Here is a 27,271-nt window from a genome sequence, read left to right on the forward strand (position 1 = left end):
TGTAATTGCTGGGTCAAGAGGCAGTTCTACTTTTGAGTTTTTGAGGAACCTCCAAACTGTTTTCCAGAGTGGCTGTACCAATTTGCAATCCTACCAATAGTACATAAGGATTCTCTTTTCTCCACATCTCCACCAATATTTATTGTTTTTTGATTTATTGATGATAGGCGATCTGACAGGTATGTGGTTCTAATTTGCATTTCTCTGATGATTAGTGACCTTGTGCATCTATTCATATGTCTATTGGCCATCTGTATGTCTTCTTTGGAAAAATACCTAGTCATGTCTTCTGCCCATTTTTTAATTGGATTTTTGTTGTTGTTGTTGTGGAGTTTTATGAGTTCTTTCTACATTTTGGATATTAAGCCCTTGTAAAATGTATCATAGACAAATACCTTCTCCCATTCAGTAGGTTGTCTTTTCATTTTGTTGATCATTTCCTTTGCTATGGAAAACTTTTTAGTTTGACGTAGTCATATTTGTTTATTTTTCCTTTGTTTCCCCTGTCCAAGGAGATATATAAGAAAAAAAATTACTAATAGCAATATCAAAGTTTAGTGCCTATGTTTTCTTCTAGAAGTTTTACGGTTTCCGGTTTTACATTTAAGTCTTTAATCCATTTTTAGTTTATTCTTGTAGACAGTGTAAGAAAGTGGTCCAGTTTCATTTATTTGTGTGTATCTGTCCAGTTTTCCCATCATCATTTGTTGAAGAGACTGTCCTTACCCCACTGTATATCTTTGCCTCCTTTGTCATAGGTTAAATGACAATATAAGTGTGGTTTTACTTCTGGGTTCTCTATTCTGTTCCATTGATCTGTGTTGGTTTTTATACTAGTACGATGCTATTTTGATTGCTGTAGACTTGTGGTATAGTTTGACATCAGGTAATGTGATATTTTCATCTTCGTTCTTCTTTCTCAAGATTACCATGGCTATTCAGTATCTTTTATGGTTTCATATAAATTTTTGGATTATTTGTTCTAGTTCTCTGAAAAATGCCATTGGTATTTTGATAGGGATTGCACTGAATCTATAGATTGCTTTGGGTAGTATGGATATTTCAACGATGTGGATTCTTCCTACCCATGAGCATGCTATATGCTTCCATTTATTTGTATCTTCTTCAATTTCTTTTTTCAATGACATAGTTTTCCTAGAACAAGTCTTTTACCTTCTTAGTTATTTTATTCCTAGATATTTTGTTTTTGATGTAATCGTATATTGGATTGTTTTCTTAATTTCTCTTTCTGATAGTTTATCATTGGTGTATAAAAATGCAACCAATTTCTGAATATTTTGTATCCCGCTACTCTACTGAATTCATTGATCAGCTCTAACTGTTTTTTTGGTGGAATCTTTAGGATTTTCTATATATGATATTATGCGGATCTACAAATAATGACAGTTTTACTTCTTCCTTTCCAATTTGGATGACTTTTTTTTTCCTCTTTCTTGTCTATTTGCTGTTCCTAGGACTTTCAATTCTATGTTGAATAGAAGTGGTGAAAGTGGGTATCCTTGTCTTATTTCTGATATTAAGGAAACCACTTTTAGCCTTTCTCCATTGAGTATGATGTTAACTGTAGGTTCATCATATATGGCCTTTATTATGATGAGGTATATTCCTTGTATTTCCACTTTGTTGAGAGCTTTTATCATAAATCATTGCTGGATTTTGTCAAATGCCTTTTCTGCATCTATGGATATGATCTTATGATTTTTATCTTTCATTTGTTAATGTGGTGTATCTCATTAATTGATTTACAGATATTAAACCAACCTTGCATCCCAGGAATAAATTTAATTTAATAATGGTGTATGACATTTTTAATGTATGCTGAATTCGATTTGCTAATATTCTGTTGAGGATTTTTGCACCAATGTCAATGTTCATCAGGATATTATCCTATAGTTTTATTTTTCTGTAGTGTTTTTGGTTTTGGAATGACGGTAGTGGTAGCCCCATAAAAAAGAATTAGGAAGCCTTCCTTCCTATTGAATTTTTTGAGAAGAATAGGTATTAATTCTTTAAATATTTGGTAAAATTCACCTATGAAGCCATCTAGTCCAGGATTTTTTTTTTGGAAGTTTTTTGATTATTGATCTTATTTCGTTGGTGGCAATTGGTCAGTCAAATTTTCTGTTTCTTCTTTACTCAGTTATGGGAGAGCATATATTTCTAGGAATGTGACCATTTCTTCTCGATTGTCCAATTTTTGGCATATAATTGTTCGTGTATTTTCTTATAATCCTTTGTATTTCTTTGGAGTCCTTAGTTCTCTTTCATTTCTGATTTTATTATTTGGGTCCCCCTTTTTTTCTTGATAAGTCTGGTTAAAGATTTATCAGTTTTGTTTATCCTTTCAAAGAACCAGCTCTTGCTTTCATTGATCTTTTGTATTGTTTTTCTTGACTCTATTATGTTTATTTCTGGTCTGATCTTTATTATTTCCTTCCTTCTACTCACTTTAAGTTTTGTTTACTGTTCTTCTTCTAGTTCTTTTAAGTATAAGTTTAGATTGTTTATTTGAACTTTTTCTTGTTTCTTGAGGTAGGCCTGTAGTGCTATGAATTTTCCTCTTAGGACTGCTTACGCTATGTCCCACAGATTTAGAATCATTGTGTTTTCATTTTCATTTATCTCTAGGTATCTTTTGACTTCTTGCTTGATCCTATTGTTAACCCATTCATTATTTAGTAGCATGTTGTTTAGCCTCCATGTATTTGCATTTTCCAATTGTTTTCTTGTAGTTGATGTCTAGTTTCATACCATTGTGATCAGAGAAGACACTTGATATGATTTCAACTTTCTTAAATTTATTGATACTTGTTTTGTGGCTGTGGTATATTCTGGAAAATGTTTCATATGTACTTGAGAAGAATGCATATTCTGCTGCTTTAGGTAAAACACTCTGAAAATATCTATTAAATCCATCTGGTCTAGTGAATCATTTAAAGCTGTTGTTTCCTTATTGCTTTTTTTTTGCCTGGAAGAACCGTCTATTGGTGTCAATGGGGTGTTAAAGTCTCCTGCTATGAGTGCTCCCCTGTCAATCTCTCCCTTTATGTTGATCTATAATTGCTTTATACATGTAAGTGCTCCTATGTTGAATGTGTATATGTTTACTAGGATTGTGTCCTCTTGTATTGATCCTTTTTATCATTTGTAATTCCTTTCTTTGTCTCTTATTAGAGTCTTTGTTTTAAAGTCTATTTTGTCTGATATGAGTCTTGCTACCCCAGCTTTTTAAAAAAATTTCCATTTGTATGAAATATCTTTTTCCATCCTTTTACTTTCAGTCTATGTGTGTCATTTGATCTGAAGTGGATCTCATGTAGACAACATATGTAAGGATCTTGCTTTCTTATCTATTTGCTACTCTATGTCTTTTGATTGGAGCATTTAATCCATTTACATTTAAAATGATTATTGATAGGTATGTAGTTATTGCCATTTTATATTCATATTTATGTTTTTTCCCCCTTCTTCTTTTTATAGAAATCTCCTTAACTTTTCTTATAATTTTGGCTTGACTTTCTTTAGCTTTTTCTTGTCTGGGAAGCTCTTTATATCATCTTCATTTTTAATTGATAGCCTTGCTGGGTAGAGTAGTCTTGGTTGTAGGTTCTTGTTTTTCATCACTTTTGTGCCAATATTTTGTGCCAATTCCTTCTGGCCTGCAAAGTTTCTGTTGAAAAATCAGCAAACATTCTTATGGGAATACCTTTGTAAGTAAGTGCCCTTTCTCTTGCTGGTTTTAGGATTATCTCTTTGTCTCAACCTTTGACATTTTAGTGATGATGTGTTTCATCACTGTACATTTTTTAACAAGATTGCTGAACAGTTAAAAGAGTAGAGAAGGCACACCCTTTTCTTATTACCTTGCCTTTGGAAGTGAAACTCATTACTATTTCTTGCATTCATCAAACAATTAAAGAGCTCTATCAGATTCAAGGGGAGTACCTACCTAGGTGGAGAGATGTGAGTATCTAGCAATTAGTTGTCAATTATTCTCTGGAGTAAGTATGGGAGATTGGGTCTGGAGAAGAAGTTGCAAATCATTAACATGCAATATAGGTTTCATATATCTAGGAACTTTTAATTATTGTATAATAGCATGTTATAGTACTGTGGTAAATTTCTAATCTTATAGATTCTGTTAAATTTTACACTTCTTAGTTAAGAGATAGATGGTTTAAGTTTATTCTATAATTCTACTCTTATAGAATGCTTTCTAACTTCGTTGTTCAAAGTTTTGTTTTTTTTTCAAAATTTATATAGCCCTCCACCTTCCCTCCCTTAATATGTAGATGATAGAGAATATGAACAAAAAGAGAAGCTCTGTTCCTCCTTTAATTTGCTACTGCTTGCTCAAACATGAAAATAAGCCAAAATAAATTAAAAGTAAAAACTAAACAACCTCATCCCCACATGGGCAATTGCATATAGAATTATAGTTTTTGTTTTCTTAAAGGAATAATGTTTATACCAGAAATAAAATTTAATTAAGTTCAAGAGATCAAAGGAAAGTCTATTTCCTGTGTTAACGTTATTCAGCAGGGAAAAAAGATTAGGCTAGAAGAAAGACCTTGGTTCTAACAAACTCCGATATTTCGTATCCACTTGGCTTTGACTTAAGCTTTATGAGCTTGGGTTTCCTTATGGAAGTAATGGGGATCACAATATCTGTTTCTTTTCCTTGTATGTTTATTTTAAGAATAAGAAAAAAAGTGTACATATGCACTCTTACAACTGAGAAAAGTAATATTTAAATATGCAATGTTCTGAGAAAGAATACTTCCATTTATTAGCATTTTATTTATCTTGAATTAACAGAACTTTAAGACATCCAGATATAGCATTCCATTTTACCAATTTGCCATGATATTTAACTTATTTTTAACAATAAATTTGATGTAAGAATAAAGGAGTTATTTTGGCCATTTCAGAGTCTTTTAAAATGCTACCTAAAAGTATTATAAAAATTATTGAAACATTGATAACAAGATTCATTTTAGGGAAAGAATAATCTTTGTTTCATGTTGCTTAAATAAACATATATACTTGAATTGAATTATAATTCTTTCTTGATAATTTTATATAAAATTAATTGTATTGTTTTTGATATTTAAAAAAATATAAAATGAAAACTAGACATTTTAACCACCTTTGAAATCACAGATCTTTATTCTTTATTTAAGGGAATTTAAAATCAGATAGATTGGATTACTTTGTTTAAAAAATATTTGTCCAAATACAGGTATATCTGGAAGGATTAAGCATTACCATTGGCTTGAATTTTTTTTATTATTATTTTTTCTTTTTTTTCTTGTTAAATCAACTGTATTTAGCTTCAATTTATAAATGATAAAATGCACCCATCATTTCTTTGTGCTCATTGTTTAAAAATCATGGTTAAAAAACAAATAACATAAGTGTTACTCTCAATCATTTTTAAGTATACAGTTCAGCAGTGTTAAGTACAATTAGTAGTAAATAAGCCATAGGGATCTACTGTAAGTATAATGAATATAGACAATAATATTGTACTATCATTACATATTTCTTTTTTAAAAAGGACTACATAGGTCTGTATGGGCTTTTTAATTATCATTGGGAAAATTTGGAGCAGATATCATAGCTTTGTATATGGACAACACTATATATGCATAGGTCACATTAGTGATTTTTCATAGCTAAGTTATAAATTCAGTGTGAAATAACACTAGTTAATCTGATGTACATTGATTTATTCTAAAATCAGATGGCAGTGAATCTTAACAAATTTACAAAAGGTCATATTGGAAAGTTTCAATGTCATCAGCTATTTAAATAGGTAACTTGATGAAAATTTAAAAATAGGAATTTTCCATGGGAGAATACAAAATAATTATGTCTGATCTCTGCCGAAGTTTTCCTCTGTCTTGAGGACATTTGCTAAGAACTAAGACTGATTGTTTGCGTTCCTACTGCCAGGTTCTCAGAGAGCCTCTGAAGAGCCTGCCTCTTTCCCCTGGAGTTAGTTTAGTTCAACTTCAGATGGTATTCAGAATCCTGCAGGGTCTTAGGGCAGACCAGAGTAGTACTGATAGGAAAGTCCTCAGGAAATTGGGCCTTCCCGAGATTCACCTGTTCTTTTTCAGCCACTCTGAAGGCACATGAAAAGGTTTTTTGAATTCTTTTTCTCAGTCATTTATTTTAATTCTGCAATTCTTCTGCTTCCTCCCCCAACACCTTGTTTTTACTATATGTTATCTGCCAAGCATGGTAGTAGCATTACAAAGACTTAGGGAGACATAATTTTTCCTTCTGTGAGCTTACATGCTATGATGGGATAGATAGACACCAAAAGATGACATAAAATCAATATTGTAGGGGTTGGTAGGGCTCTACTCAGGGTAGGAGTAGGGTACAGAGAATCAGCACCTCACACAGCTGGGGAGGAAGGCAGTGAAAGGTTCCTAGACCTGTGTGAGTAACTTGGGACAAATCCAGAAGAAATAGGCATCTGCCAGGCAAAGAGGATAGTAGGGGAGGGAAGGCCTTCCTGGCAACTGAAACTCATGAGCAAAGGTAGGACATGTGGAAAAACTTTGCCTGCACTAGGGAACTACAGGTAGATGTGTGCTCTTGAATAGTTAATACTTTGTAAAGATGTTTTATCATCAAAGAATACTTATTACTGCTTATTCAGGCTCCTACTATATTAGCTATATTTAGTTCTTTAGCCATAATGTGCACAAAATAACACATCTGCTTATTTGAGATTAACATAGTGGAAGGCTATGAGTCATCAGAATTATATATACCTGGGGTCGCTTCCTAGCTGTGCCACCCATTCACTGTGTGACCAAGGGCAAGTTATTAAAACACTCAGAGCTTTTGTTCCCTTATTCCTAAAACAGATAAAAATAGGTATGCTTTAGAATTGACTTTAGGATTTAAAGACACGTTTTTAAGATACTTAGGATAGTATTAGCCCAAACCAGCCCCTCAATAGATGGCAGCTCTCACTATTATATTGGTTGATATAAATGTCAATTTGTATTTTTAAATATTAAATGAAATGCATTGAATTTAGCAGTCATAAAATAATGAAAATATGATTTGATGTATCTAAATTACTTAGGCTGACATATTAGGCTTTTTAGTTATATTTTGTTCCTTTTTTAATAGGCAAAATCTCAAATATTATCCAATGTATTGAATGTTGCCCATCGGTTTATAAAGGAAGTTAATCCAGATGAACCCAAAGGGGAGAATTGCTCTACAAAGGAGATTAGTACAAGTCAGCATAAATCTAAATCTCTTCTGCCAGGGAGCAACTCTGAGGTAAGCTGATGAAAATATATTCGACATTTTCTTTCATCAATGACCACGGAGACTGTCATTTATATATTTAACTAGAGCTATAGAGTTTTGCAGATTATTTTATCACATTGTTGTTTAATATGAATTTGTTTTTGATTAATCAAAAACATCTTGACTATAAAATCTCTTTAAGGAGATTGCTTTGATTCCACTGAACACTGATTTTTTGATGAATGGAAATTTCTACATGTCAGGAAACATAAAAAAGGTAACACAATGCAATACAATGATTTTATGTTAATCAGGATTTCAGGGAGGCTAAAAATATAAAACCTTGCTGAGTGTTTTAGGTGATAGTAAATTTCACAGTTATTTAATATCGGATTTATACCAAATGCTGGTAGTTATTGAGATTGATTACTGATCCTATGATGTGCTAAATAAATTTTCATCAGCTTATGTCCATATTTTTATAACAAACATGTTATGTTGTTTTGTTTTGTTTTGTTTTTAGCAAGAAACAAACTTTCTCAAATTTCGATCTATGTAATAATCCTCATTTGGTTATATACCACTCATTTTTTCACTGGAGTTCAGAAACAGTATGTAACTTGGCCAAAGTCACACAGTGTGACTTATTTGGTGACGGAGTGAGGCTTGAACTTTAGTCCGTTGAGTCCCAAACTCATGCTCATAGAACATAAAAGAAAACATTCTCTATGCTAGTAGGATCTCTTTATAGCAGAGGAACTATGCTTGAATTGTCCAAGAAAGTCAACATATTTATGTGGATTTTGTGTTCTAATAGACCTGCCAAGACTGTTGGTAAGGAATCATGGAATGAGTTATAGCCTCATTGTTATAATAACGTATTGAAGACTGACTATGTTCCAGATACTGTCCTAAATATTTTACATGTATTATTCCTTTTTGTCCTTTTTGAAATTCTTCTTTTTATTCAGATGGGAAAACAGTGGCAAAAAAATCCAGTTTTTATAAAGGGCCCAAGGTATCATTGATAGTGCTATTTGAACCCAGATCTTCTGATTCCAAATTACTTACTTTTAACTACTACTCACAGGCTATGGTTTTAAGGATTCTCCTTCATGCTTGTCATTTTATCTATTAAATCAGTAATGATAGTGGTAAATCTACAACTAACATTCGTTAATCTGATGCTAGGCATTGTGCTAAATCTATTAGCTGCCTTATCTTAGCCAATAATCACAATAACCATCTAAGTTTTGCATTATTATTACCCCATTTAACAGATGAGAAGGGCAGTGGGGGGTGGGTGGGTAAGTAGACCTACTAAAACTCTATAGAGCTTACTTTTTTGCTGGTACCTTTAATTCCTACAATAAAGGATGCATCTTGTCCATGTAGGTGACTGCTATATAGACCCTCCACCTCTTTACTTAAGAACCATTAATTCAGTGGTTTTATCCAGGAGCACACATTAGAATCAAACGAAGAAATGTTAAAGAAATACACATAACTGAGTTTAGCATCTCTGTGGGTGGGGTCCAGACATCTGTGGTTTTAGCAACTGCTCAGTAATTCTGGTGAGTATTCCTGATTGAGAGTCTATTGCGATCGATCCTCAGCGTATGCACCTGTACACAGGTGCTTGGCACTGTTCTTTGCTATAGAGCAGTGATTCTTTAACTGTAATGAACATCTGTAGCACTGGGTGTGCATTCCTGGTCTGCCATTTATTGATTTCTTTGTTTGTTTGTTTGCATCTACCTTAGAGCCCAGGAATCTCATTTTTAATTAGCCTAGTAAGCAATTTGAATGCCTGGAAGAATCAAAGTGGTGCAAATGACTGATATTTGTCTTAAGGCCTTTCTTATGGACTCAGGCCAGTGGATATCCTTGGAAAGAGTGCAGTTCATGAAAGAAAGAGCTTTCATTTTAGGGATAGAAACCTGCATTTGAAATACTGACCCTGGTTTTCTTATAGCTTTTACTATTACAGCAGGCAATTTACTTAGCCTTTTTGATTCTCTGTTTCCTCTTCTGGAAAGTGGGGATATTAAAGCATATCTTTCAGGGATATCATGTGGCCTAGAAAGGCAATAAATATACAGCACTGATTCCATTTGCTCATTAAAATTTCCTCGCCCCTTTACAATTGAGCAGAGTCATATTGGTCTCTGATGGGATGTGACAGTTGTAGGCTAAAACATTTAAGAGCTGATGTACAATCCTCTGGCTTTTTCCTATCCTACCACTGCTATATGGAAGCCAAGTATTCCGGAGGCATAGCTATAAAATGCAAATGTCATATATCTCTGATTTATTCCCTGGAAGGGAACTGTCCTGGAAAGCTGCTGTGTGCTTAAACCATTTTGTATTAAGCAGCGAGTTTTCGGTGCTTCTTCTTTAGTGCAGTATATATACATATTTACATACCCTCACATATCGCTTACTGGATACCTGTAATTACCTTCCCACATACTTCTGAAACTCAGTATTTTCAAGCTAAATTCATTATTTCTCTTCCAAAACTTACAGATGTTACTGTTGATGTCAGCATGTCCTCTAGCTTTCCAGGCCAACAAAAACAGTTATTTTCCATAGTCCTTTCTCTCCCTCTTCTGCACATCCAATCAGTTACCATGTCTCATGCAGTCACTCTGCCACCTAAAAAGTCTCTTAAATGTTTGGTCACTTCTATTCTTGTTATTTAAAATACTGAATTTATTTTCTTAAGATTTATTAAGTGGAAATTTCATTTTATTCTCTCCCCTTCTAGGAAACAATAATATTTTCAGTTTCTTATATAGATATTTATTTAAACAAATATCAATATAATTTGTATACTGCTCTGCGCACCTGATGTTTACACTTAACAATATAGTTTGAGATGCATATAAGTACATTCTCTAGCCTTTTCATCTATATAGTGGCTGTGCAATACTCCATTTATTGGACTTTTTAAAATCTATCTTTCATTGATCATTTATACTGTTTCAGTCTTTTGCCAGTATGAACTATAGTTTAAAGAATTTTGAAAAATGTTTTGCATATATATATGCATATCCTTATGATGCAATCCTGAAATTGCTAGGTGAAGAGGGTTATGCATTCGTAATGTTGATAGATGTTGCCAAATGGCTGACACATTTTGATTTGTTTCCTTGCATCCAGACTCACTATTCCCCAATTTCATTCTCTCCCACACTCTGTGGAACTCTTCAATAGCTTTGTTTTTCTAATAAGTTCCTCTTATTGGAAACTCTAAGATCCTCTGTGTGGCGGGCAGGATCCTTCACAATTTTGTCTTTTCATCCTTTATATTTTTTCATATCCCACTTTTTGCTATAACAATATAAACTGCTTACAGTTTCATGCCACTGCGCTCTTTGACTCTATGCCTTAGTGTGTGTGTGTGTGTGTGTGTGTGTATACATATATATATGTATATATATACATATAATATATTTATATATCCTATATATAATACCCTCTCTCTAGAATCATGCACCTTCTTGTTTTGTCCATAGATTTCTTGTTTATCTGAATTAAATACTGCTCCTTGCTCCTATTTCTCCTGTCAACTAATAAACCTGTGTTTCTATGGCCAACAGCTTACACAGTGTCTGGCAGGTTCCCAGGTGCTTTTTCTTTATATTTGACATTTTTGTACACATATTTAATGATCCGCTCTCAATTGTACTCTAACGATCTATCTGTTTATTTTGTAATTAAGGGCTGAACATAAAGGATTCTTCTCTTGTATCTAGAAGATACACAATGGAGATTTAGCAATTTGATCAGTATAGGTAATTCACATTTGATAATTTGCCATTGGTGTAGAATTTGTTTTAGTTTACTAACATAGATATTTTCTCTGATTCATGGGTAATTGCCAAATCCTACCTTTATTTTCTTCTGTGTGTTCACAGTGGATCTATATTTTATACTGAATTAATCCTTTCCCCCATCATTATGCTAAGAAGCATGCAATGTTTTATATGCATTTATTACTTTATTCATTCAGCTAACTTTTAATGAGCACATACTTTGTGCCAGGCACTGCTCTTTGTAGGAAAAAAAAAAATCCCTCATCTCATTCCATTCTAATGGGGAGAGACAGGTAATAAACAAATAAACATATAGAGTAAATTCACATGGAAATAAGTTATTTTGAGAAAAATAAAGCAGATAAGGGATTAGAAAGTGGTGGAAAGGGACGTCAATAGGGTCATTGCCTACTCTCTGAGTAAGTGACATTTGAGCAGAAACTGGACGAAATGAGTAGAATGCTGTGTGAAAATGTGACAAAGGATTATTTCAGGCATTGGGTATAGCTAACTAGGGCAAGGCCCTTAAGTGGGAATCTGCTTCCAGAATTGCAAGAATGTAAATTTAGCTGGAACAGAGTGAGTGAAGGGAAGAATTGAAGGAAATGAAGTAAAAGGTAGAAAGTACAAGGTTTTATAGGCCCTTGTAAGTCCTAGTAGGATCTGGGGGTTTCATAGAGAGTCATTGGAGGATTTTGAGCAGAGGCATCACATGATCAGATTTACATGTAAAAAGTGCTCTTTCTGCTGCAAGGAGGTTGCAGGAGCAGGAGATTGGAGAAGTAGGACTCTTATATAAAAGACTGTTGTTGCTTTCCAGGGAGAACACTGGTGAATAAGATGAAAAATCCTCAGTACTGCATGCTTCAGTTTTAATAATTTCTGAAGAGACCACTTATAATTGCCAATACAGTTCTAAAAAAAAAATCAGTAAAACATACAAATAAGTACAACTTTAAAACATTCTATTCTAAGTCAAAAATAATATGTGCCATAATGCCTAACAATTAATGCTATCTGCATTTTAAGATACAGAAAATTTAGTAAAGCATACTTTGTTACATCTTTAATTGGTTTAGGTAGAACTTTCAGCAACAAAAAAAGCAGAATGTACAAATCCAAGAGATAGGCTTCTATGTGAAGGGTCCTTCGATGAAGAAGCTTCTGCCCAGTCCTTTCAGGAAGTTTTAAATCAGTGGAGAAGTGGACATCATGATGACAGCGAGAAACAGAACTTACATGCAGCAAAACCAGGTACAGCTATTTTTATAAAATTAATGTAAAATCAAGCTAAGTTTATTTTATTTGTCTCCATTCTCTGTGAATGTTCTGAAACTATTAACATTGGGATAGAAGTTTGATATAACTCCTCAAAGGAGTATTCACTGTATGATCATTGGTTAGTGGTTTAATATTTATGGAACTCCTGAATTAGGTGTTGGGGTTATTTGTGTTTGTTTCCTATGTAAATTCAGGCTGTCAAATGAATAGAGGATTGGTTTCTTTCAGCTCCCCCTCTCCTAGCAGAAAGTTTTTGTCAGGACAATTATTTCTTAAGAAACTGTATTTACAACACATAAAACAGGAGGATCTGTGAAGTAGAGAAGTAAATAATTTTTTATGTGTCTTGAAAAATATTTTTCAGTTCTTTAGGGGAAGAATTGATTTGTCTTTTGTTTTTCTTTTCTTTTGAAGAAATACTTCTTGTTTTTATTTTTCCTTGATGATTTTCACACCCATTTTCTAGACATTGAAGATCTAGATGACTGAAGTATAAGGTATCTTTGCTTCGAGTTTCCCAGTATCTCTGGGGAAAACCATACTTTTAAAAGTATGTGATTTATTAATTTTATTACTCAGAATCTTGTAGAGACTTCCAATTGCTTTTCATTGAAAACAAAATGTTAGATAATAAATTTTAATGATGTATTTTAGTTGACAGCATCTGATTTTATTTTTATTTCATTCTTTTTCATTGAAGGTTTTCTTCTTTATTTCTCCTTTATAACACAGTATAATTTCTAACATCAAGGTATCACATATCATCTTCCCAATTAGAATTGGATTTTTTATTAAATTATTTTCTCTTTTTCACATATTTTTCCTACACTTCTTATGACACATTAATTTCATTAATTTTTCCAAGACTTTATTTGTGTACTCTCTTTTTAGTATATATTTCAATATAACTCTCATTGGTTATGTTTTTATGTGCTTTTATTTTAAATTTTATATTAGATGTATTTTTTCTTTTCTACTCAAATTTTATATTGCTTGTCCGCTTTGAAAGATATAGTATTTAAAGTAATAGAAGGACTGACTTAATAAATTGAATCAGATTAGATAAAAGAAGTCTGAAAACATTTAAAAGTTTTGTCTATCATAGTAGGAATAACTATATTATATGAATAATATAATTATTTTTAAATGATTTCGTTATAACAAAAAAGTTACCAAGAAGAAAATATAAATAGCCCCATTCTGCAATCTAGAGATAACCAATTTTAACATGTTGGGACACATTTTTCAGTAGACATAGATACACTTACACACAAATGCACCCACACACACATGAATACAAGACTAAATGAGGTAACACTCTGTATCCTATTTGTTAACTTTTTCACTTAGATTCTGTCAGAGACAACTTTCCAAATTAAAACATCATCATTTATAACTGTTGCATAGTGTTCTTAATTGCCATTATTTACTTAATCAGACCTTTATTGATGGATAGTTTGTTTCTAATTCTCATTATTATAAATGAAGTTATGATGACAATCTTAGCTATTTGTGTACTTGTACAATTATCTTAAAATACATTTTTACCAGAAGGTAGGGGGTAGGGAAGAGGGGGGAGGTAGATGGGGAAAAAATAAAAATAAATAATAAACAAACAAACAAATAAATAAATGTTCAAATGTTGAGTCGGTCAGTGTTGATTTATTTTATGAAATTTTGATTAATATTGTCAAATTGTCTTCTAAATAAATGACTTAGTTATATGCCCACTAACAATGTGCGAGATGGCTACTTCCCCATATTTTCTAATTCTTTAACTTGAGCCAATTTGATGGACATAAATGTTTATCATTTTTAGCTGGCCTTTCACCATTCACTTGTAAAATAATATTGGCTATTTTAATTTTTTAAAATATATTTTGTACTTACTCTTTGCCAATATTTAGATACAAATAATGTTTTAAATATTAAGGGTATAAAACATTCCTCTCACGATCATTGTTTCAACAAATGATGAGTGCATATTATGTGCTGTGTGTGAAAGTGATGTGCAAAAGCAGCTACAATCTATTTTGGAACTTATAGTCAAGTGGAGGTGAAAGAATTGAAAAAAAAAAAAAGAATTGATCCAATGACTCGCATAAGCTTGATGGAAAAGTGCAATGCCTTCATCAAGTGATAATTACCACACACTGAAGAAGATGCAGCATTTTGTCAATTTGTATCACATGAGTCTGTGAAGCATGTAGAGAAAGAAATTTTATATTAAAATGTTAAAAAGACCTTGATGGTCTTGATATTGCACAGAAGATAATGGCATGGTGCTAAGAGGATTTGGTGAACAGGGAGTATCTGTTATAGGATAATTATACTGTACCCTTTCTACCATGGATGGACCTTTTGTCATCATGAGAAAAGCCACGTATTTCATATATGCATTTGTCTTCTCTGCCAGTAGTGTGCCTGCCAGCAGAAACCTTATTTATTACCATGGTATCTCACATGACATTGTCTCAGACCAACATGTTCATTTTATTATGAAAGTAGTATAGCACTGGGCTCATATCCATGGAATTCACTGATCTTACAATATGTAGTGTTATCCAGAAGCAGCCAGTTTTACAGTTTTGTGGAATGGTCTGCTGAAGGTTCAGTATGGATTCTGTCTGAGAAGCAAAATTTTGTGAAGTTGAGGTGCTTTTCCTACAGGGTGCTGTATATTACATGAACATTTACCCATGTGTCCATTAAATAGAAAGCCGAGACTACTCACTGGCATTTTGTGGCTCACTGAATTAATAGAAAGAGTCACTGTACAACCATGTTGGTTGAGCACAAGAACCAAAGAACAATTGGATTATTATTACTCAAAAAGAAAAGATAGACTTCATCTGGAAACCATTCGATGGCACACTTATTAATTTTTCTATGTTCAGTAATAATATTCATTGGGAAAATCTAGCAACCCAATGAAAAGAGGGCTTGTATTATCTTGGATCCTTTGGGAATGAAGATTTGAGTTACTCTACCAGGTAAAAAGATATTGACATACAGTAATGTGAACATGGAATGGGTTGTGAAAGAAGGAAATGATGGTAATTAAATTAATTTAGGCTTGAAAACCAGCTACAAAAATGAAGACCATAGTAGCTATGTTTTATGTTGAGTAATTATTTTTTTTCTCCTCTCCGTTTCCTGCTGTCTTATATGATATATACTACTGGTATCTAACATTTTAACTAGATTTCACTTGGGAGTATCACCAAATTGAAATCTCCCTATGATACAAAGTGCCAAAACTTTGTGTTTTGTGTTTTCCCTTTGCTTCAGACGTGAATTTTTTTTTCTCTTTTTCTTTTTTCTTTTCCAGGGGAGGCGGGGAGAGAGAAATGATTGTTTATTTGCAAAATAAGTAGACCCTGTCTTTCTAGATCCATTCTCTTCCATTTCTGACCTATTTTGTGACCCTAAAGGTTGATCTCTAAGGTCTAGAGACTGCAACACTTGAGCTCCCTTGTTCTCTGGCTTCCGGTTGGGTTTAGCCAATTGGAGACACTAACAGGACATTGGAAGGCAAGAAGGAGGTAGTAAGGTATTTACTCACCCTCTCCTTGATGTGGTGCAATTTCGCAGTGACCGCATTCTCCACCTGTGTTGTTAGCATCAGTGAAATGAACTCTCTTCCACTGCTATCACTTTCAAAGACTTTTTACAACAGTTCTCTTACTTTGTCTTCTCAAACCTAGTATTCGTAACAGCTTTCCACTATTTTTAGTCTCTTGGTGTTACCACATCGCTTATTCCACTAACCTCAAGACGTGATTATAACTTAGTCCCATCATTTAACCTTCTTCAAATTACCCCATTGGGTTTTCTTTTCTTGTCAGGACTCTGAGATACAGCTGATCAGAAAAAGGATTCTAAGAAACTAAGATTTGATCTGAGGTCTAGAAAATGAGTTGGAGAGTGGGGACAGAAAATGGCATGTGCAGAAGCTCCATGATGGAGAGCGCATTGTGTTAGGGGAGCTGAAGGTAGATGGGTGTGGCTGGACCTTAGAGAACAGGGGAGAACAGGCTAGAGAGGAATCACAATTAGTGGCCTGGAAAGGCAAGCCTACAGAGAAGATAAGAGTGGCATACATGTAGGTGAAAAGTTGGTAAAGTGCATGATCATAAAAACCATGGAGGATGCGAGGTCAACGGTGTGGTGCTGTGGAGAAATTATTAAGATAAGGACACTTTTGTTGATATAATTTGTGATTTTTTTGCCCTAGGGTATTTTATATATATACATATATAATTATTTGTGCATGTGTGTTACCTGAATATATTTGTAGATATTTTCCTTTTCCTAAAATAAAGTAGATACAAAGGAACATTTATAAAATTTATATAGCTTATAGATAAAACAAAACAATGTGCACCTATTTTCTCTCCTCTTTCCTTCTCTCTAAGAGATTATCACTAGACCAAATTTTGTATTTTTTTTTCATTTTATTGATTTTCTTGCAGTTTACTGCATGTGTGTATCTCTAAACAACAATGTTAAAATTGCATGTATTTGAACATTATGTAGGTGGAAAGCTAGTATATGTATTCTTTTGCAACTTGATTATTTCACTCAATATTAATTACTGATATTTACCCATAATTGTTATTTCATTCATTTCTACTGCTTAATAGTCTTCTGTTATATTAATATAGCACCATTTACCTGCTTAACTGTAGATGGTTGTTTGGGTTGATTCTCATTTTTGCCATTACGACCAATACTGTTATGAATGTTTTTATACAGATCTCTTGGAACACATGTGTACACATATTTGGTATTTCTATTCCTGAGAGTGACGTAGCTGGGTCCTAAGGTGTGCATGTCTTTAGCTGTACCAGCTAAAGCTGAATTATTTACCAAAGTATTTGTTCAGTTTACATTCCCACCTGCAATGTATTATAGCTTTGGTTTCTTCTCATTATCATCAACACTTAAATTGTCAGATTTAAAAATTTTTGCTGCTCTGATAGAGATAACATGACATATCTTAATTTGTGCTCGTCATTATAAATGATATTGAGTATCTTTTCATGTTTCTTAGCCATTTGCCTTAGTAATGTTCTTTGAATTTCCAAGTTTTCTATTTCTGTTACTGATTTCTAACTTGATTTCATTTGAGTGTACTCTAAAGTTTCATTTCCTTCAGTATGAAAGGCAAGTACTTATAATGGCCTGGAAGGTTCCCAGTGTTCCAAAGTCTGTTATCTCTTCGATCTCATCTTCTGTTACTTTCCCCCTGGCTTGTTCTGTTTCAGATACACTGGCTTCCTGTTCCTCATATACCTCAGGCATATTTTCACTTTTAAGACTTTGTGGTGTCTATTAAGGAAAACACCCATCGTGCTATGAATATGAATGATGGGGCATCTCACACAAATTCTCACCAAAAGTAGCTAGTGGACCATGAAACAAGGGATTGAACCCAAGCCTAAGTTGCATAGCTTACATGGCATTCTTTCAGGGAGACATGCCTCATAAATCAGTGTGTTCTAGATTTGTTTTCTATATGCAGTTCTAAACAAGGGCTATACACACTAAATGCATTGCATAGCTAAAGATTTTCCCTCTAGCAAATATCATTAACCTATTTGCCAGAAGTTCCAGTTATCAACATATATTCACAAGGAAAGGAACCCAGGTTATCTGCCATTTTTTAACTTCTGAGAATGAGCCATTGGTAGTAGGAGAAGAATGAATCACAGACCAGCTGCTTTACTTCCTCCTCATCACCCTTCTAGATTTGGGGGTTATCTCTCAAGCATAGTGGCTCTTCTCTATGACCTATGCTGAAAAAAAAGTGAGTTCTCATTTTTTCTTTCAGCTTCTCTTGTCAAGAAATGTTTTGGTTTGCAATAGAAAGGGGGACTCATAGTGGAGGGATCTTTTTCCCATGACTTACTCATATCTTAACTCTTGCCCTTTCAGTTTAATGCATTCTGGTGGTGCTTCTCAGAACTTCCTCCAGTTGCTTTCTTCAATGCTCTCTTTTCTTTGGGAATTATAGTACTGGGGTGACTTAAATTCTTTTGGTTTATTTCTATTGCAGGTGTTTGGCTGTTTCTGGAAACTATTTATTAAGGCTACAGGATAAGGTTGAGACTAATCTCTAGTTTCAGATTCTATAAAAAATAATCTCCTCATCTTTACTGCTTCATATTTTTCTCTTCCAACTACGATGGTCAATTTAGAGAGAGAAGTAATATCTAGGATGGTAGAGAGATGAGTAACCCTTGGTTTACACTGCTTTCTTTCCCAGAGATCTCCATCAGTTTTAAATATCTCTGAATAGTGGTTTTAACTTACTTAGTACTTCAGGAACATCTTAAGCCACGTAGATAAAAATTAATGAGGCCAGTTTTCTCCTCCAGGTGCCATTCTAAGTTATTTATTTTCTGTTCCCTATAATGTGTAAGTACTATTTTCAGTGGCTATAATCCATACCTTTATGTGTATGTGTGTTTATGGCATATATAATGAACATATTCGTATTTATCTTTAGCATTTAAAATAACTAGTTGCTTTTAAAAAAACCTTGTGAATCATAAGATTCTTTCATTTCCAGGGATTATTGGGAAAAAACTGTCTCTACAGGCATTTAATAAATCACCAATATATAACATTTTTGCATTATTTAAGTCTAAAACTCTTGATTATCTAGATAACTATCAAAGCATATTTGCCTTAAAAGTGGTGAGTTCTGTTTCTTGAGAGAAGTTTTGTTAATTTATAGATTGGTCACTAACTATGCATATTATGTTTATTTTTATAGATTCATTGGAAGAATGTGAGGTACAAACTAACTTGAAAGTTTGGAGAGAACCAAATTTAATTAATATTGAATTTAAAGAAGACAGTATATCCTATATGGAAAAATTATGGCTTAAAAAGTACAGAAGGTATTTTTTGAATTTTTGCATTATTAATAAATATAAAAGCTATTTATGTTTTTCACTTTTGTGACATGCTTTTTGTGTAGCAATTTTATATGTGGTTCCTGTTTGCATAAATAATTTCAAAGCAATATTAAATCTCCATGAAGCCTATACTGTTCTAATGAGAATTTTAATTCTATGTATGTATATGATGCATAATTAATTGAATTTTTCTTGATAAATGGAAATGTATATGTGGGAAAAAGGAACAAATATGGTCTAGAATTTAAGAATAATAGCAAAATAAAATGATAAAAGAAAGATTACTTTAAAAAGGTATTGCTCTCAGATTTTTTACATTCGTAAAACTTTTGAGTATACTTTTCAGAACCTACTTTTAAGTTAATTAAAACTTTAATTTCATAATTTTATTGATAGTATTCAGGTATATTTTATTCTAAGACATATTATTAGATGCACCATTTCATAAATTGTTTAAGAGTTTAACATTAAATATTACTAAACAACATTTATTTTTCACAGTTCTTAAGGCCGCGAAATTCAGTATAAAGGTGCAAACAGATTCAATGTCTGGAGAGAGCCAGCTTTCTGGTTCTTAGATGGCCATCTTTTCACTGTGTCCTCACATACAGAAGGGGTGACGGGTCTTTCTCTGGTGTCTTTTATAAGGGCACTCACCCATTCATGAGGGCTCTAACTTCATGACTAAATCACCTCTCAAAGGCCCCGACCATTACTTTGGGGAATAGGATTTCAACATATGTATTTCGTGGGAACACAAATATTCAGAACAGAACTTTCCACTCCTCCTTTCCAAAGGTCATATCCTAGCCGCATACAAAATATGTTTATTTCATCTCAGTAGCCCCAAAAATCTTAACTCATTTCAGCATCAGCTCCAAAGTCTAAAGTCCAAATTCTTATCTAAATATCATCTAAATCAGATATGGGTGAGACTCAATATGTGAATAATTTTGAGGCAAATTGATCTCTAACTGTGAACCTATAAAATCAAATGTGTTCTGTGCTTCCAAAATACAATGGAGGCACAGGCATAAGATAGATATTCCCATTCTAAAGAGGAGAAATAGGGAAGAAAAAAAGGAATGACAGGTCCCAACAGGGAAAATTCTATTAGATCTTAAATCTTGAGAATTATCCTCTCCATCGATACTTTGCCCTCCAGACACACCAGGATGGAGGTCTCAGCTTCTAGACACACTGGATCAGGGATCTCGTCTTCTGGACACAGTGAGGCAGCATTCCTGCCCCCAGTCGCTTTACTAAGCAGAAGTTGGCCCCCAAGGCTATGGTGCCCCATTCCTATGGTGGCTCTGTGCTGGGCCACATGCTTATGACTCCCCTGTGCTGGAATCGTGTGGCTCTTCCAGCCTGGGATCACAGGGGTAGCATTGCCCCACAGTTTCCCTGGGTGTTGCCCTAACGAGCTCTCTGCAGTGGTCTGGAGGGCTCTGGTTCTGTGATGGAAGGGATGGTTCTGCTGATTTCTGAGTCTCCTTTGGGGTCAGTCTTTCATGTGTTGGACAGTAGGCCCTGGCTTCTGTTTAGGTGGCTGACTAACTTCCCTATCAGTTGATCCTTTGGCCATAAACTTGTTCTTTACTAAATAGGCTCTCTTATTTTTTTCAATATTGATAGGCTAAAAAATGTTCCAAATTTTAAAGTTTTGCTGCTCTTTTGATTAATAAATAGGTCTTTAAATTATTCCTCTCTTCTCACATTTTACTATGAGCAGTCAAGAGAAACCAGGACACTCTCCTTCAACACTGCTTAGAAGTTGCTTCAGCCACATATATAATTTCAACGCTCACAAATTCACCTCTATAAAGCACCAGGATGGAAACATAATTAACTAAGTTCTTTGCCAATTTATTAACAAAGATTGCTTTTCTTCCATTGTCTAATAACATGTTCTTGATTTCCATCTGAGACCTCATCAGAATGACATTTACCATCCATATTTCTACTGACATTCTTCAGGAGTACTCAGGTATTCTCTAAGGAGACTGAGGCTTTTTCAAAGCTCTCCGCTTTCCTTTCTGAACAGTCATCAATCAAAATCTTGTTTTCCAAAGTTGCTTAGGCCATTGCACTCATTTTTTTCCCACCTCCTTTGAGTGGTTTTACCATTCATTGAGTACTTTTAAAAATTTGGCTAGCACAAACTTGTGTACAGTTTTGGATTTTTACCAGTGCCTGGAGTCATCTGTTTACCACAGTGCTAAATAGCACTATTCTATTACCCACAAATTCCCTGTGCTCCCGCTTTGTAGTCAACTCTTCTTTCCCAACCTATGGCAACTATTGGTCTATTTCCATCCTTATACATTTGCCTTTTTCTAAATTTCACGTAAGTGAAATCATACAATATGTAGCCTTTTGTGGCCTTCATTTAGCAAAAATAATTTAAGATTCATGCACATTCTTAAGTAAATCAAAATCCATTCCTTTTTATTGTGGAGTACTATTTTATCATCATGATATACAGTTTACTAATATGTTGAAGAATAGCCTGCTGATTTTTAGTTTTTTGTAATTATGACTAAATCTGTTATAAACATTTGTATATAGGTTTTTGTTTGAATATAAGCTTTTAATTTCCTGTGTAAATACCTGGGACTAGGATGGCTAGGTTGTATGGTGAGTGCATGTTTTATCTTTATGGAAAATCTGCCAAACTGTTTTCCAAAGGGACTGTATAGTTTTACATTCCTTCTTGCAGTCTGAGAGAATTCTAGTTGCTCTCCATTCTTGCCAGTGCGCAGTATTTTCAGATTTTTTCTTTTTTTTTTTGATAGTCATTTTAATCAGTGTGTAATAGTATCCCATTGTGGTTTATGTGGCAGAATTTGAAGTTCATATCCTATTCTGGTTATTCCTATGTAACTACTGTTTAAGTTGTCTATCTCTTTTAAAGTATGATGCTTTTAACAATCCTTCAAGTGTGAAACTCAGTAGCGTGTACCTGTTATTGCCTCTTTCTAGTTTAGGAATTAGTACATAAAAGTAGTCTGAAGGTCATTTATCTTTTTCTTGGCTGCCTTTTGATGTCTTTTACATTGAGTTTCTTATACAATAAAAGAAGCACAATTTTGTTATTAAATGACCATTTAATAACATTTGTGCTTGGACACATACTAGAAGCTTTGATTGTGGCCGCATGAAGTCCTGAGCTATGCTGAATAATGAATGTTGGCAAATTTCCTTATTAGAATAATGGTTAGTGAACATATTCACTAGGGTCTTATGTACACAGTTATTTTTTAACAGTAATCACTTCTTTAGTCAATTCTTTATGTTTTAATTATAGATGCTAGTATAGGGCAATCCATTTGCAATTTACAAGTTTGTGATTATAAATTGATCACATCATTTCTGATGCTGTACTTCAAAAGAGTTTCTCATGTTGATAACATTGATCACTATTACCATTTTATTTTTTGCCTATGATTGTCATGTTTTATAATAGGTATATAAATATACGTTCCATTCTATTTTGTTTTTGTATTTTTTTTTCTCATTAGGTTAGTAACATTTTTTTTGTATTTTATGTGCATCCAATACATACGTGTTGAAAATCTTAATAGCTATCTTAATATCTCCAGTGGATCTATTAAATGCTAGGAGAGTTTTGTGAAAGGTAGCAAAAGATTTGGATAGAGTATTTTAACAGCAGATAGTAGCAATTAGCTGGTATTCCCACTACAATTCCCCTGCTATTTTTATTACTTTTAATTCTCAATTCTAGCTGAATATCAGAAGCATCCAAGGAAATTTTTTAAAATACTGATTCCTCAGCTCAACCCCAGATAGACCTAAAAATCAGTGTCAATGAGTTTAGTACCTATGTTTTCTTCTATGCAATTTAGTGTTTTAGGTCTTAAATTGAGGTCTTTGATACATTTTGAGTTAATTTTGGTGTATGATGACAGAAAGAAGTCTAGTTTCATTCTTTTGCATGTGGCTGTCCAATTTTCCTAGCACCATTTAATAAAGAGACTTTCTTTTCTCCATTGAGTGTTTTCTGCTTCTTTGTCAAAAATTATTTGCCCATATATGTGTGAGTTTATTTATGGGCTCTCTATTCTGTTCCATTGTTCTTTGTAGTATAATTTGAAATCAGGCAGTATGTTACCTCTGGCTTTGCTCTTTTTTTCTCAGGATTGCTTTGGCTATTCAGGATCTTTTGGGCTTCCATACAAATCTGATGATTTTTTTTTTTTCTAAAAAATGCCATTGGAATTTTGATGAGGATTGCATTAAATCTGTACATTGATTTGGGTAATATGGACATTTTAGCTATATTGATTCTTCCAGGCCAACAACATGAAATACCTTTTCATTTCTTTGTGTCTCATTCAATTTTTTAAAAATAATGTCTTGTAGTTTTCAGTGTATAGGTTCTTCACATGCGTTTTAATTTTATTCCTAACTCATTTTTTGAGGCCATCATTATCCTGATACCGAAACCTGGTAAGGAGAATCCCCCAAAAAGAAAACTACAAACAGACATCTCTGATGAATACAGATGTAAAAATCCTAAACAAAATGCTAACAAATTGAAAACAACAATATATAAAAAGATTAATGTCACAATCAAGTGGGAACCATCCTTCCAGGAGCACAAGGATGGTTCAACATACGTAAATTGATCAACGTGATACACCACATAAACAAAATGAAGGGTAAAAATCAAATGATCGTATCAATAGATGCAGAAAAAGCATTGGAGAAGATACAGCATCAATTCATGATTAAAACACTTAAAAAACTATGTATAGAAGGAATGTACCTCAACATAATAAAGGCCACGTATGACAAACCCTCAGCTAATATTCTACTTAATGGCGAAAAACTGAAAGTTTTTTTCTAAGATCAAGAACAAGACAAGGATGCCCGTTCCCACCACTCTTATTCGATATAGTATTGGAAATCCTAGCTAGAGCAATCAGGCAATAGGAAGAAATAAAAGAATCCGAATTGAGAATGAAGTCAAACTGTCACTTTTTTTGCAGATGACATGATTCTCTATACTGAAAACCCTAAAGACTCCACCAAGAACTATTAGAAACAATATACAAATACAGTAAAGTTGCAGAATATAAAATCAGTGTACAAAAATTCATTGTGTTGCTATATAATGGCAATGAAATTTCAGAAAAAGAAATGAAAACACAGTTGCTTTTGCAATTGCAACAAAAGGAATAAATACCTAGGAATAAACTTGACCTTTACTTTTTAATATTTTCTATCACTTAATTAAATTGTGAGTATAAGATGGCATGCTTATCAAATTTGTTAAGACAAATCTGAATAACATATATTTTGGAGTGTTCTGATATATGCATTACATATTTTGGAAAAATGCACGTAGCCATAGATTGCCAGGAAATTATCAAATTTTTAGTGCCATTGCAAATTACAAGAGTGACAATATAGAGCAATAGTTATAAACATGGGCTTGGGGAGGCAGATGCCTTGGGTTCAAGTTTCTCTTCTGCATTGCTACCTAAATGACGTTGAATAAGTTGGTTTACTTATTTGTGCCTCAGTTGCTTTATCTGTAAAATTAATATTACACTAATGCTTCTATTGAGATTCAATACCCTAAATTATTTAGAACAGGTCTTGGTACATTTTAAGTTTTGTATCAATGTTACCTACTAATATCATTGAGAAGGCCTTGACCTTTATGTGGGGACCTCATGAACTAGCATGATCTAGAAGGGCTGTAGCTACTTCTATTTATGGTTAAAGAATGACCAGCTCCCCAATAATTTGGGAATATCCTCTAGAACCAGATGTACACTCTTGACCTTTGAAAATCCCTGTGCTTCCTTGCCTTTCATATGTGATGAGTCACATCAAACCTTATTGCTAATTGAGTGATAGATGCCATAGTCAGGACATTTCACATTCATATCATGGGAGCCTATTTTTCACCCTACTGACTTGATGAGACAAAACACACATTCATAAATTAGCTTTTTAAATAGTGTGGTATGTTTAATGGACTTCATGTGGCTTTTGCAAGAACACCGGCTTCTATCATAACTTTTCTTTTCATCCTAAACGAAAAACAGTAGGATATGCAATTAAAAAGTCTTGTATGATGCTAATTTGATTTACAAAATTATTTAAGTGATTAAGATTCCGTTATGCAATTGCACTTTTCTTCTGTGAATTAGAGGTACAGCTATGGTTTTATTATTAATTTTGTAGACTCACTCATTTGTGACATAAATCAAGATCTTGTCTGGAAAGTTTTAGATAATATATTTTAGTCTTTTAATTGCTTCTTTCTTGTTTTATAGAACTCCACAGGAGCAACTTCGAAACATGCTACCAGATACATTCATTCCTCAGAGTACAACCACTAGTGAGGCACAGTGTTCTCAGAATGAAAATGATGAAGATAGTGGTGGTTAGTTTAGCCTTGATTAGATATTTTCAAATTTATTATTTAAAATTATATACAGTAAGTGTTAACCAGCATCTGCTTTTGGTTTTCTTTACTGTATCATTCTCAACTGGACTATGTATCCTTTGTCTCCAGATTAAAATCATGAACACTTATTTCGCTTAGCATGATTATCTCAAGATCCTTTCATGTTGTCACAAATAGCAGTATTTCATCTTTTCTCATGGATGGATAATATTCCATTTTACTTATGTACCATGTCTTCTTTATCCAATCATCCACTATAGGACAATTTGGTTGCTTTCATGTCTTGGCCATGATGAATAATGCTGCTATGACAAACAAACAGAGATTTATGAACATGACAGTGGATTAGTGGTTATCAGAGGGAAGTGGGCAAGGGGGGATGTGGGAGGGGGAAGATAGATAGGGGTAAAATGGGACAAATATTGGGTGACAGAGGGAAATATAACTTTGGGTGGCGAACACACAATTTGATGTATACATGACATACTGTTGTTGAATCTTATGCTTGAAACTTATTTGATTTTATTAATCACTGTCACCCCAATAATTTTAAATAAAAAAAATCAGGCACACTCTTTTTTCTTGTCTCTGGATTTACCTTCTCTTAGTTTCTATAATTTTATTTAAAAATCGAATGTTAAGAAAATGTGTATATTACTTGACCTAGGGAAATTGACTATTTGTTTGGATACAAAGGAGAACATTATTCCTTTATTGTTGGCTATGTTATTTGGAGATAGGAAATTCTCAGGTAAGGTATATTCTTTGATGATATTATTTTCTAATCTTATTTCCTAGTTGAGGAGACCAAAGTACAATGCCCAGCTCTTTTTCTGCCAGTAGAAGAATTAAGCATAGAGAGACCTGAACCATCTCTGAAAATAGTTGAACTGGATAATGTAAGTGCACAATGACCACTTATATTACTTAAGAAACAGAAAATTTATAACCTATAGTTACAACTGTATATTATTTTCAACATTTCTTTCATAATTCAATATATTTTAATAGAAAATTTAGAAGTGTTTGAATTTAAACATGCTGATAGTATAAAACAGTTTGTTTTAATGTAACAGTAAATTTCTGAATTGATATTGTATTATATTTTTTTGAAGCCTGTAGTATGGGAGATGAAAAGACATTTTACTCATTTAACTTATGGAGATATAGTTTGTTTCATTTAGTTCTTCATGTTTTCAGACTTTTAAACAAGGATTAGATTCATTATATGGTATCTAATAAAATTTTTGTACATTTAGCTTTTGAATGCCATTCAATATTTTCTATTTAAAGGAAAAATAATATGAAGATTTAAGGGATATAATATAATAATAATTTAAATACAAACTTCAAGAAGACAATAAGTAGAATCAACTAAAGCTAGGGCTAGTCAGAACTAGCTAGATCTCCACACTGAAAGTTTAAGTTGTGACCAACTCAATATATTTCTGACTTTTTAGTCATCTGGTAGCTGAATATACCACTTT

The 27,271-nt window shown here is 33.3% G+C and overlaps 1 protein-coding gene across 1 annotated transcript in view; it reads left to right on the top strand.

Moving 5' to 3' along the window:
• ZBBX (zinc finger B-box domain containing) overlaps positions 1-27,271 on the top strand; it is a 94,441-nt gene that overhangs the window by 39,584 nt on the left and 27,586 nt on the right. The window contains exons 8-12 of the mRNA XM_039857653.1: positions 7,180-7,335; positions 12,206-12,380; positions 19,192-19,318; positions 25,651-25,760; positions 26,583-26,683. Coding sequence (XP_039713587.1) covers positions 7,180-7,335; positions 12,206-12,380; positions 19,192-19,318; positions 25,651-25,760; positions 26,583-26,683 — 669 coding nt within the window. The remainder of the gene's footprint in view (positions 1-7,179; positions 7,336-12,205; positions 12,381-19,191; positions 19,319-25,650; positions 25,761-26,582; positions 26,684-27,271) is intronic.

This window comes from Pteropus medius, unplaced genomic scaffold (genome assembly GCF_902729225.1).
Source record: "Pteropus medius unplaced genomic scaffold, Ma_sr-lr_union100, whole genome shotgun sequence".
In the NCBI taxonomy this organism is placed as follows: Eukaryota; Metazoa; Chordata; class Mammalia; order Chiroptera; family Pteropodidae; genus Pteropus; species Pteropus medius.